Source organism: Platichthys flesus, chromosome 12 (assembly GCF_949316205.1).
Source record: "Platichthys flesus chromosome 12, fPlaFle2.1, whole genome shotgun sequence".
NCBI classification, from domain to species: Eukaryota; Metazoa; Chordata; class Actinopteri; order Pleuronectiformes; family Pleuronectidae; genus Platichthys; species Platichthys flesus.
Window position 1 is genome coordinate 10,609,783 of NC_084956.1, and position 12,409 is coordinate 10,622,191.

The window sequence follows — 12,409 nt, forward strand, 5'->3', positions numbered from 1 at the left end:
ATTTGTAAAGCCATGTCAGCGAATAAATTTCAATCCTATATGTGAGAAAAATATTATTACTAACCACAGCAAAAAGAAGGAAAAAGACGTTGTGCTACTGACTCAGATCTAAAATCAAATTTCTTTTGATCCATCTCCCTGCGCATATCAAACACTGATCAATATCTGAGTCTAGACAGACAGAGTGAACATGAAAACAATCCAGAATCAGAAATAATCACACACATTTCAAAAAAAGCATAAAATATGTATCCTTTTTAGTTATTAAAAATGAATTTCCTTTTTCATAACAGCCATAGTTAAGAAACTGATGAATTTCTATTATCTATTATTAAAAACATTGTCAAAATGCCTAAGACAGTAAGTAAACACATTGATTTCTCATAACCATGATATGGAACAAACCCAAAGACATGGAATCTGAACAAGGCGGAGCCAAAGGATAAACATATTCAAAAACAAAACAATTTACTTAACAATTTAAACAAAACAAAACAATTTACTGTTAATTTCTGCAGGCTTTGAGGCTAAGCATACAGTATGCTTATAAAGTGCTATCATGTAAAATAAAGATTAACAGTATATAATAACTCTTACATAACATGATCTGATTCCACAAGGATTTTTCTAAATGCTGCCAGAAGATGACTGGAATCTTTTTTCATTTGTCTGCCAAAAAGATGAGCCACAGTATTTATATGGATTTATATGAATAAATACTCTATGAACAGTATATTGATCTTCCAATCTGTAAGCGATCCAAATGACAAAAAGATGTATCCACATTCCACAAGTGTACAAATCGGGCCACTCAGAGACAACAGTTCAGTTCCCACCGAGAGCATTAAGTGGATCATCAAATATGTCGCTGGAATCGGCTGCTGCACTGGTCTCCTGTGACGGGGACGTCTTCTTTGATTTAGTGGGAGCCTTTGTCACTGGTTTTACTGTGCTTGGCGAGAAAATGTCATCTTTAAGAATAGAGAGACAATAGTTGGTTAAATACGCCAGGCATAAAAAAGTAGACCGCAGGATACACAGTATGAAAAGTGTGCATTAAAATACACAAATACCTGCATGCATTTTATTGTTTCTTACCCATTTTATCATCAAATATCGACTTGGCCTCTCCCTTTGTCTTGGATTTCTGTTTTGGTTTGTAAGTGTCCATAAGGTCAGCAAAAATGTCTACGTCGTCGTCGAACAAGCTGGCATCAAGTGGATTCTCTTTGTGCTTCTTGTGAACTTTAGGCACAGTGGCTACTTCATCCTGAGGACAAAAAAAAAAGAAGAAAAATCAGCCAATTAGGAAACGTAACAGAACAAATTATGATGGCGCAGATAAAACTTGATCGTATTACTGTCGATGTAAAACAAAGGTACCTGGAAGATGTCCTGCTTTGAAAAACTACTGCTGCTCTTGATTTCTTTACTACTGGTGGACGAGGGCGTGGAGCTGTTGCTCACTCCAAAGATGTCATCGTCATCGTCATCTTCTAAGAAGGACGACGCCTTGGCTTTCTTAGTAGTCGACCTAGGTTTGACTTTTTGGAAAAGGTCATCTGTATTTCCATCAAAAAGGGATGGGAATGTGCTTTTGTCGTTCTCCTTCTTCTGTCCCACCCCACTACTGGCCTGAGGTTGTATCATCTTGGTGGTTTCTCTGGTGGAGGGTGTGTTAGTGACTGAAGGGGCCTCAAACAGACTGTCGGCGCCAAAAAGGTCATCCACGTCAGACAACGGCAACACCTTGGTGCTGAGGCTGCTCTTACCAGAGTCTTTCTTTCCAGTGTCTGTAGTTACTGGCAACGTGAGTACAGAGGGTCTGGGGGAGATTTCAGGGAGTGAAGGTTGAGACGATGAGGAGGTGGGCAAGGCTGGAAGTGCAGATGAGTCAGGTAGTGTCGGACTGGCTCGCTTCTGGCTGGATTTGTCTGGTAAAGCTGAGCCCGATGGACGGGGGTTTGGTGCAGGAACATCTCCACTCTTGGTCTCCTCTTCACCCCCCACAGATCTCTGGGCAGCTTGCTGTCTCGCCGTTCTGGACTGGGGTCTGCGATGAACCGCACCTTTGGCACGACTCTGCGTGAGGAAACATTTGCAGGAGATGAATTTACACAGAAAGAATCCAAGATAACAGATATTATACACAAGGAATCGAAGGTCTACCTTATGTGCGCTTTGCAGCATTGAAACCTGGATCGGGGTGTCAAAGCTCACTCCTTCCTCACTGTCCCTCCGGGGTCCTACAGGAGTCGTGGCAGGACTGGGACTCAGGCTGGAGCTGGACACCCCAGAGGAGGAGCTGGGGCCCATGCCAGGGAGAATATTTATGGTCCCTGGCTTAATAGGGGCAGCACCAGGAAGCAATGCAACAGGGTTGATCTTCAGATTTGCCTGAATGTAAAATGCACAGATGCACCAGTATAAATATTTATCAAGACGAAAAAGACACCATGGATCCTGAGTGTGAAACACTGATTAAATTGATTTTCTAATCAAGATATCTTATATTTATACATTTCTATCTCTCAAAACTACTTTCAGCTAATCTCTGTTCATAAAGATTCTCAGTGTGGCTCTACGGAGCAGATCATTCAGAGAAAAATGTCGAAACCAGAACTACGAAGAGAAATGAGGCAAGACCAAGATACAAGAGTAACATCTAGTGAAACTGAAAGAAAGAGCGAGAAAGTTCTTCCTGTGAAGCAAAATCTCAATAGAGAATTATCTTCATTTTGATAGCCATGCTGTGGAGTTATAGCCAAAGGTTTTGAAGTGGAACGTGAAAAGAAACCTTATAAGAGAAATTGAATTAGGGATTAGTAAAGTCTGTCCTCAGGAGGAATCAGAGGGAAATGTTAGAGAAGGAAGACTATTGATTCAATGAAATTAAAAAATTACTTGAAGTTTCCCAATCCTTGATGAAGAATCTTTAGGTTTTACAGGGCTTGGAGCAGGTTTCTGTGTAGTCACATTACAGCAGGATCAAAATTCAATCCATAAAAGGCATTGTTTGGGTTAATCATCAAACATAACCATGTTTTAAATGGCAGTAAATTATGATGAAGATGTGTTTACCAAAGCAAAATATTTTTTTATCAAATCCAGGCAAGTTTGTTCATGGCGTCAAAATAAAGCACTTCTGAAAACATTATGTGGTGACAGCAGACTTACCTGAATCTCCAACACAGATTCCGGGCTTGCCAGCGGAGGTCTATCAGTAGGTTTACCGGGTTTCTCTGCAATCTTCAGTAAATAAAAACGTAGAGGAAAAAATAAGACAAAGATGATGTTTATATATGGCACTGGGAAGCAAGAGTCCATCTAATTCTAACAACCAAAAATAATCGAATTGCTACCGGAGGTGGAGCTTTTGGCTTGGTGGAGCTGAAGAGGTCATCCTCATCCTCGTCTGCAAACAGACCTTCTGCTGCTGGCTTCCCTGAAGTGGACTTGGAGCTCTAAAAGATAAATACAGGCCCATATTCTTACTAACAAGTGATGATGTTGAGTTAAACATGTAACGTGTAAAGAGAAAAGAAACAAACAGGTGTGACCATAGGATATACTGACCGCAGCTTTCCCTGAGCTGGCAAAGAGGTCAACATCTGGGTCGTTGTCCTTCTGCTGCATGTGACTGAACAGCAGCTCCTCGTCCTGGAACACACCCGTGCTCTTTGTCTGTGGTCGCTCTTCTGGGGGCTGTACAAATGTGACACATATTTTAATATCTCCACTAGAGGAGGAACTATTCAACTCAACGTACTGTTCTCAAGTTCACGGTAAATACAAACCTTCTGTGTGTTTCCGCCTGTAGGTTTAGTGAAGATGGGATCGCTCCAACTGGATTCATCTTCAGTCTCGTCTTCAAACAGACTAAAAGTTTTTGTCATGACTTTCTCTTCCTCCTTGTCCTCCTTCTTAACGAGTGGGGGCGGGCTGGCTTTAGAGAGGAAGTCGTCATCACCTTCATCTTCATCTAACAGGTTCTTTGTCTTCTTGTTGTCGAGGACGTTAATGCCTCCAAAGAGACTGACCGCTCCAGCGGGCTTCTTTTTAACTTCGCTATTCACCAACACCGCTGCTGATGATGGGAGTAGCTCAGGAGTGTTTGCGTCTGGCTTGTCCGGCTGTGGAGATTTGTCCTCTGCCACCGTCCGAGAAAATGGGACCTCCTCAGATTTCTGTGATTGGGAGGATGACTGAGAGGGGACTTCAGGTGTCTGAAAAATTATTAAAAGTATTAAAGAGAACTGAACCTCAGTCTGGGAGATAATGCGAAATAATCAATTTAAAGAATGAATTATCACTATTTAAATAATAAAGTGGCGTGACAAAGTCTACATTTTTTATTTTTCCGTCTATTAAAAAAAGATCAAATCACTTCTCTATGCAATTTTCAAACCATGATGGTTTTCCATGAAAAATGTGAAGTAGTAAACATACAATTGTGCACTCACTTTAGCAGCAGCTGGTGTTGCAGTATCTGAGTTGACAGTGGGTTTATTGCGAAAGAAGGATCCTTTATCTTCTTCATTATCATCGACCTCATCTTCAAACAAGAGCGCAACTCTGTGAGGCTTTTTCTGACTATATGAAAAGAGAGAACAGGAGGATTGATAAGACAGAAACATGTGTTTTTCCATCAGAATGAACAAAATCATTAACTGTAAATACCTTGACTCTTTTGTTGGAGCAAACAGATCATCTACCTCATCGTGGTCAAAGAGGCTGCCCTTATGAGATGTTTTGGCACCGGGGAGACTGGAGGGGGCGCTGGCACTGGGCTTTAACCCTGCTGTGTTGGACTCTGGCTTTGTAGCATTACTTTTGGAACTGATCCATTGGTCCTGTTATTCAAATCAATCATCCATCATGTTTTACCAATGAAATTTAAGAATCAGAGACATTTTTTTTTCTTAATGTCATACCTCATCATCGCTGAAGAGGGAGCTGGACACAGTATTAGTGGGCTGCAGTGTCGGGGCTTTAGTTTGATTTGGTTTTGGTTTAGATTTAGTTGCAGATGCAAACAGATCCTGCAAGATGAAGAACCAGATTTTAGTAATGTACTTGCAGTAAAAAGTCAAACCTAATTCAGCTTTATTTTTTAAATGTTGATACGTTTTTTTTACCTCTTCCTCGTCGTCATCAAAAAAGGACAAAGTTGTCTTGTTGGTTTTGCTCTGACTTATTGGTTCAGGTTTAGATTGACTTCTAGGAATGGTTGGAAAGACCTGCAGAAGACAAACACATTTATAGTGTAAATAAATTCTGGATTGTCAGTTATAGATTTTCTCCCAGTAAAGTTAAGAAGCCTTACTTGTGTATCTTCCTCATCATCAGAGAAGAGACCTCTGGTCTTGGGGATCGGAGAAGGCTTGACAGCAGTTTTCCCAACATCTGGTGTAGGCCCATTCTGAAAAAAAAAGAAAAAGAAGATTTAATTTAAATTTAATTTAAAAGAAACATCTTCCTTAGATCTAATTAACAGTTTAAATGCTGGTGTGGAGCAAGTGTCAACAGGAATAAAGTTTAGCAGTGTACTCAAAATTAAATCAGTCTTTTTCTCATGCTGCACTTGACTATGAGCCAACATCATCATGACCTGACTGCGACTAGGTTGTTTATCGGGATCCACGCTTGATAAATGATCTTGTGAGTTACTGTTTGAACAAGCACAACCTCAAAAACCAAAAGATAAACACAGCTACACTAATACTTGTGTAACTTTGTTAATACGGGGGCCAGCTGTGTAGAGCAAAACCTTAAGCTAGATAGCCTGCACATACTGCCAATTACTGAACCCCAGTGGGGACCTGTTTGGTCAAAAGACAAACCAAATTGGATTTTGTGAAGACACATTGTTAAGCAATGATCCATTCAGACCTCAGACTTCTCAGATTCCTCGCTGGTCGATTGCTGTCGCTTTTTCCGGCCCTCGCTGATCAAGCTTTTAGTCCCAGGACCAAACATGGAGACGGCCCCAGCTGGCATCTAAACATACCAATGGATTATTAGAGTATGGAATCTTCAACAAGCCACAGAACACTGTAAATAAACCAAATTAACTGTTATAATGTTGATCTTTACCTTCTTCTCAGGAGGTTTCGCCTGCTCTACGACAGCCTCCTTCTTGCTCGGAGCTGGAACTGGTGCACTGTGCTTATTACCGAATATGTCAACATCCTCATCATCTTCATCGAAAAGGTCAATAGCCGTCTTTGGTTTGGGTTTCTCCTTTCCAGCTAAAAAAGGAAAAACATGAAATAATAAGGGTGAGGATCTCACCTGAACCTGAATTGTAGCCAGATTGAGGTCATTCTTACAAACTTTTACCATTGAAAAAGTCATCCTCCTCATCATCATCAAACAGCCCTCCTCCACCAGCACCAGCTCCTGCAGGAACTGCTTTGGACGGAGCACTGGTCTTAGGAGCTGGAGTTCCGTTCACCTTGCTCTCCACAGAATCAGAGTCCTTCGCTGAACTGAACAGGCTGTTATCTGTTGAGAGGGAATCATTTGATTTGTTTCAGGAAGACACAGCTAATGTTAACAAGTGACATTAGCTGACACACAAGAGACTGCTGCTGCTACCTGGGAATATTGGAATGGCACCTGCTGGAATCTTCTTTCCAGGTTTGGCAGATTCTTAGAGAGTAAAGAAAAGATAGGTGACAATCTGCTAGTCCACATTTTTCTATATGCCTGTACACATGTTATCTGTAATGCTGTCTTACCTGGAGTTTGAGCTTTGTTTTTTGTGCTTTCATTCATCACCTTTGTCTCTTCAGGCACAAAAGGTTTTGGTGCCTCAGCGAAAAGATCACCCTGCATGGCAGAACATAACACAACATCAATTCAAATTATTCTATAGAGTTTATGTGGTGTTGAAATAAGACTGAATTCGAGAAAGCACTGAAAGTAATTTAGTGTAATTTACATCATCCTCATCGTCAAACAGGCCTTTCCCTCCACTGAAGAGGCCACTTTTTGCTCCAAATGGAGAGAACTCGTCATCGTTGTCTTCGTCGTCATCGTAATCCATCTTCGGTGGTTTGAACATGTCATCACTGTCGTCTTCAGCTGCTGTTGAAATGCACATAAACAGTATTGAGCAGCACGCTAAGAAAAACAGGCACGTTGTGGAGATAACTGATGCAAAGTTGAACAAGAAGTGTGAATAGCACTGATGATGAATGAAAGTCCTACCCTGTGACTTTGAAGGCTTCGCTTCTTTTCTGACTTTACTTTTCTTCTTAGATGCCAGTGCTTCCATGACATGGTGGAAAGAAAATATCCATAAACATGCACATGCAGTGATGACACATAGACCTGAAATGCTTTCAGTGTAAATCCCAAACGTAAAAATCTGTGGTCCGACTTTTACTTAAACTATATATGAGGAGTGGGAGGAACAACAAATGAAAAACCACAGTGAAATAACATGAGAAACCACGAGTTGTTTTATGATGATGGGGACTTACATGCACGATCTCCCTCCGTTTTTTTGACTGGTTCACCTTTGATTCGAGCTGCCAGCTCATCAGCAAAGGATGATGGGCCTGTTTTCTGAATGGTATAAAAAAAACAACCACAGTATATTTGTTTACCAGCGACATATCTGGATGTTTTCAGGCCTAAATGACAAATACACCCCGTAGAAGAATATATCTCAATAAATACCTTTGTGCCATCATCATCATCATCCTCCTTGTCCGAGTCTCCAAATATGTCAGAGTCCTCGTCCTCTTCCTCCTCCTCATCATCATCATCATCATCGTCGTCGTCATAACTCAACATGGACGATTTCTAGCAGAGTTCGTGAGGAGAAACTAAAATTAGAATATTTTCCGTTTAGATGTTTTCATTGGAGTTCTGGTATCAGGCTTACCTTCTTAATATTATTGTGAACTTCAACTTCATCCTGATCGAAGTCCTCATCTGAATGCTGTAAAACAAATAAATAAAAAACTAATAAGTTTGACATTTTCCTGATTAAGATGCAGATATCAAAATCGTATATCGTGAAAGAATAAGAAACATGGTCTTACATCTGCTTCTTTGCCATCTTCACTCTCGATCACACTGTCTCTGTCACTGTCAACTGACATTTCTGGAAGAATCACACACACACACACACACACACACATTTACAAATTAACACTATGTTGTGTGAGTGCTGACGGTGAGGTACAGCGAGGAGGCTGCAACAAGTATATTACCATCACTTGAGAGGTCACCAAGTCCAACGTCTTCTTGTTCCATGAAAGCCTGGGAACCAATCAGGTATGGAAGAGGCCTGTCCACATAAAGATCCTAAAAACAAAAAAACAGACAAATGTTTGAAGTACAGTCATTGAAAGATGCATTACCATGAGTATCTCTGCAGTAATCTGTGCTACTTTAAGCTCGGGAGCACACCTTGGGCTCAAGGATGGCCTCCACTCTGTCAGTGGCCTCCTCGTCCTCGGAGTCAGAGTTTCCTGCTTTAATGTCCAGATGCTCGAAGGCTGACTCCAGGACTTTAAGACCATAATTCACAGCTTCCTGCATCTTAGGGATCAACTCTGCCTCTTTCTGCTCTCGAGTCTTCTCCTGGGGGGAATAGATAAAAGATAGTCACAGGACAATGCAAGGCTGGGGGGTACTGTGACAACATGGTTTCCTGGTAATAAGAATACCCAAATGCAATATTCAGTGATAGCTGTCTGTGTTTTAATGCCGGTAAATGTTAAGAGCAGGTAGAATGAATTCTGTGTACCTGTTCAGGCTGTTTCTCCAACGCATCAGGCTTCGGTCCACTGTCCTCCACCTCTTCATCATAAACTCTCTGCAACAGGACACAAACAAGAGAGATGTTGGATTTTTTTGATCGCCCCTATTTTCTGTTCCAATAACTTATTTCAATTAAATACATTACATTTTCTATAAACTGCGTGTTGGAGAGCATAAGGAAGTCATTAAAGACAGAGTTCAGGCAGCTGTCTGTGGCCTTGGTGTCCCGGATCAGACTGTCCAGCTGCTTTTCAATCTCATGGGTCTTTGACAGCATCCTCTGGGAAAAGTCTTGAAGAAACAGGAAGAGCTGTGAAGAAGAAAAAAAAAACTGCTATTGAGACAGTATCATTTTCACAGTTACTTTCATCACACCAGAGCAGGACACAATTTCACAACCCCCCCAGCTACTCGGTTTTCTAAAAATACAGATCCTGCGGCATTTCTCTGACCATGCGAGAGACAATCAATTTGACTTGGCTTCCCTTAAAGCTGGGGACGATGTTCAAACTTACCCCTGAGTCAGCTGCTAAAGACCAACTGGCACTGCTCTGTCGCATTTCTTCGAGAGTCCAGGGTCTCTCCCAGATCTGAGCATCTTCCCCGAAGTGTTCACTCTGGCTTGGGCCATTTGCCATTCCCTGAGGCAACCCGCTCATCTGCAATCAAATCACATGGTGTCATGAATGGCATGAACGACTTGAAAGGGCTTTTAAACTTCTTCTTCTTCTGATGTTGCCCACATATCTGTTATAATCCTTATACGTTTTACCACTCTCTGCTTTAGCTGGGAGACTGAATTTTACTGAATGAATTGGAGAACATCTAGAAAACATTACGTGGACAAAAGCTTCCCCGCCACTGTGTGAATATATCATGTGTTGTTGTACAATAAGTTTGCAAAACTGTGTATGTTAGTGTCTCATTCTTAATAGAAGTGAATGTGATCTCTCATGTTGTCATGATGCCTTTTATATATCATGTAAAGCACTTTAAATTACCCTGGTGTTGAAATGTGATAAACAAACAAACTTGGCTTCCCTTCAAAACCAGATTGTAGGTCACTTGACCAACTGATGACAGAATACATTCAGATCTGATCCTCTGACTTCCTGCTCTCATGGAGACTCTCTCTCTCTCTCTTCTCTCTCCTCTCTCTCTCTCTCTCTCTGTGTGTTTGTAGATAGTGAATAGCACAAGATAGGTTTCACTTCCACCAAACTAACGTCGTTTCCCCGCCACACACAACAAGCTAGCTTTGCCTTTGGCCGCACACGCTGACACACGAGCGGAGGACAACTTGTTGAGTCCGTGTAAAGTTACCGGGATGCGATTTCCTCCCCATAGCTTTAGCATTCGAACAGAGCTGCGTCTGAAAGCAGAGAGCGGGGGACTGTTTGGCTAGCAGCTAGCTCCACTTAGCTAGCCGACCCCGACGTGAGCTCCCGCTGCTGAGAGCAAACGCAGAATCATAAATCCACCGCAGTGCACGCGCGCTCCTTCTTACCTTGAATCCACTGCTGGCCGCGACGCTCGACTGGGTTCACACACGACGTGAAGAAACGAGATCGATTATGCTAAATGTGGCCTTTCCCTCATTGGTCTTCTGACAGGTCAGCCATGTTCTGTCTGCAGACAGTCACCTGACTGCCGTCGCCTAGCAACCCGGGGAGATCGGGGCGGAGTGGAACGAACCAACAACGAGCGGATTAAAAAAAAAGAGAAAGAGAGAGAGCGGACCTCGGTGAAGACAGGAGGATGACGGTGGATGAGGGAACAGGCGTCCTCTGTTCGTCTGAGTGAGTTTCTCCTTCACACTAACCTCCCTGTGACCGTCGATCAGATCCGAGAAGGACCGTTTGAAATCAGCCACTTTAACCAGAACCGGCCCGAGCAATGTTGGCGCCCTGGAAGAGATTTCAAATTGGCGCCTCCCAACATACACACGCAGACTGCCATGCATTCCCAAGAACCTTCGGACTTTATACAGATGCACACACAGGCAGACAAAATGTGAGCTATAAAAAACAATAAAAGTATATAATATAAAATATAAAAAGACTCTGAAATCAGCTGTACTGGTAGAGATTCCAGATTCTTTCATTAGACTGGCAGGCTTCATCTCTGATCCAGGGAGCTTCCTTCTACCAAGTTGTGTGGTTATTGGTCCAGTAGTTTATTACATAAACCCGTTGACTGACAAATCAGACGTGAAAACATAACCTCTTTACCAGAGGTAATAAAACCTCCACACATTTATCAAGGAAATGTCACCAACATTAATAATTATTAGAAACACAACAGGAAATTAAAAGTACTAGTAACTACTAAAAGTATTAACTTTAATTAATCATAAGCGGCATAAACCAAGCTAGAGCAACAGAGGAACCCCGCAGCCAGCAGGGGGCAGCCTCAGGACATCACAGACTATGATTCTTGTAAGGCGTCAGAAGACAAGGTTGGAAACTTCTGGGTTATTCTCTAACAATAGGTTTTTAAAGCAAGTTAAATCATCCAGTATCTAAAATATAAGAGTAACTTTTAAGTTAGGCTGTGTTGTGATTTCAAATTCTAGCTGGTATTTGGGTCTGACTGAAACTATTTGCAACTAAAGGGGGGGGGAAGCATGATCAGTTTGAACCAGATATAAGGCCTTTATTTAAATGATTTATAAATAACCCTTGCTGCATATTGTTAATAATGAATCTTATAATTGTTCTGAATTCTAACTTTTGGTATTAAACTATTATTCCCATAGAGTCATTCACAAATATGTTTCAAGCAGCTGTCTGATAAAGTTCTGGAGGTCGGACACAGTGACTTTGTTGACATTGTTTTGTCTCGTTGTTTTGGTTTCGAGGATCCTAATGTTTACATCAACAGGACATTGTTTGAATATAGCAGGAACATCATATTCCTTTCTCCAATGGCCCACATGGCACCAGAGGTGTCAAGGCCTTTCATGAAGAGAACATTTTGCTTAGCAACTATCAGAGTAGTAGAAGCGTCACAGAGAGCGGCTTCTTGTCACTTCCTGGATTTCTGTGCCAAGAGGCGTGGACATGCCTGTGCACCAACAAGGGAGAACCAAATTGATTTGCGGTGACTCCCCTTCAATCTTTCATAACCAATCATATTATATCTACTGTTATAACAATATCAAACCCCTTTTGTTCGGGGCCATTATTAACTACCTATTGCTAACTTAATTAGCCTAGGCTGTGATAATTGTCCATAGCTATGTTGTTCAACTTTCATTGCATCTCAATAAATATTTAAATTGGACCAGTCCGGCTCTTCTCATATTTAGGATAAACCAACACGCCTGACACTGTCAAATATATGTGGTAAAATAGAAAATATTTTCTCTGAAGTGTGTATCAAAAGCAGCATAAAATGACACAGACACACACATAATAGTTTCTCCATTTCCTTAGTGTGCTTGGTTCCTTGTGGGAATGAGCAGGCGGTGTGGACTAGTCGGTAGAGTGGTCTTTCTCCAACAAGAAGGTTGCGTGTTCAATCCCCACTCTTTCTCATCTTAATGCCGGCAATATACTGAACCCTTAAAATGTGCAGGATTTCATCCACCTATTAATTGCATAATATCTTACAATATGTAAATTTA

General features: G+C 41.5%; 1 protein-coding gene across 3 annotated transcripts; it reads right to left on the reverse strand.

Annotated features, from left to right (window-relative positions):
- Nucleotides 1-109: 109 nt before the first annotated feature.
- On the reverse strand, nucleotides 110-10,414 carry washc2c (WASH complex subunit 2C). 3 transcript variants are annotated; one of them, XM_062400919.1, is made up of 31 exons: nucleotides 10,289-10,414; nucleotides 9,297-9,440; nucleotides 8,927-9,091; nucleotides 8,768-8,836; nucleotides 8,428-8,601; nucleotides 8,229-8,322; nucleotides 8,058-8,119; nucleotides 7,898-7,954; nucleotides 7,690-7,815; nucleotides 7,491-7,575; nucleotides 7,216-7,275; nucleotides 6,947-7,089; nucleotides 6,744-6,834; nucleotides 6,601-6,654; nucleotides 6,343-6,507; nucleotides 6,097-6,251; nucleotides 5,893-6,000; nucleotides 5,327-5,422; nucleotides 5,139-5,240; nucleotides 4,935-5,042; nucleotides 4,681-4,853; nucleotides 4,464-4,593; nucleotides 3,798-4,226; nucleotides 3,577-3,705; nucleotides 3,363-3,464; nucleotides 3,178-3,249; nucleotides 2,905-2,964; nucleotides 2,170-2,397; nucleotides 1,384-2,082; nucleotides 1,099-1,270; nucleotides 110-971 (listed from the first exon to the last, which is right to left on the reverse strand). In XM_062400919.1, the coding sequence occupies exons 2-31, from the start codon at nucleotides 9,438-9,440 to the stop codon at nucleotides 826-828; spliced, it is 4,398 nt and encodes a 1,465-aa protein (XP_062256903.1). In that variant the 5' UTR covers nucleotides 10,289-10,414; the 3' UTR covers nucleotides 110-825. The 3 variants fall into 3 exon arrangements, with proteins under 3 accessions (XP_062256903.1, XP_062256902.1, XP_062256904.1); XM_062400918.1 differs by having other exon boundaries at nucleotides 6,947-7,092; XM_062400920.1 differs by lacking the exon at nucleotides 2,905-2,964 and having other exon boundaries at nucleotides 6,947-7,092.
- Nucleotides 10,415-12,409: the final 1,995 nt, after the last annotated feature.

Coding starts and splice junctions, on each gene's coding strand:
- washc2c (XM_062400918.1), bottom strand. CDS start 9,440: ATGAGCGGGTTGCCTCAGGGAATGGCAAATGGCCCAAGCCAGAGTGAA. Junction 9,092..9,296: donor CTTTAGCAGCTGACTCAGGG/GTAAGTTTGAAC, acceptor TCTTCTTCACAG/CTCTTCCTGTTTCTTCAAGA. Junction 2,083..2,169: donor TGCTGCAAAGCGCACATAAG/GTAGACCTTCGA, acceptor TTCCTCACGCAG/AGTCGTGCCAAAGGTGCGGT.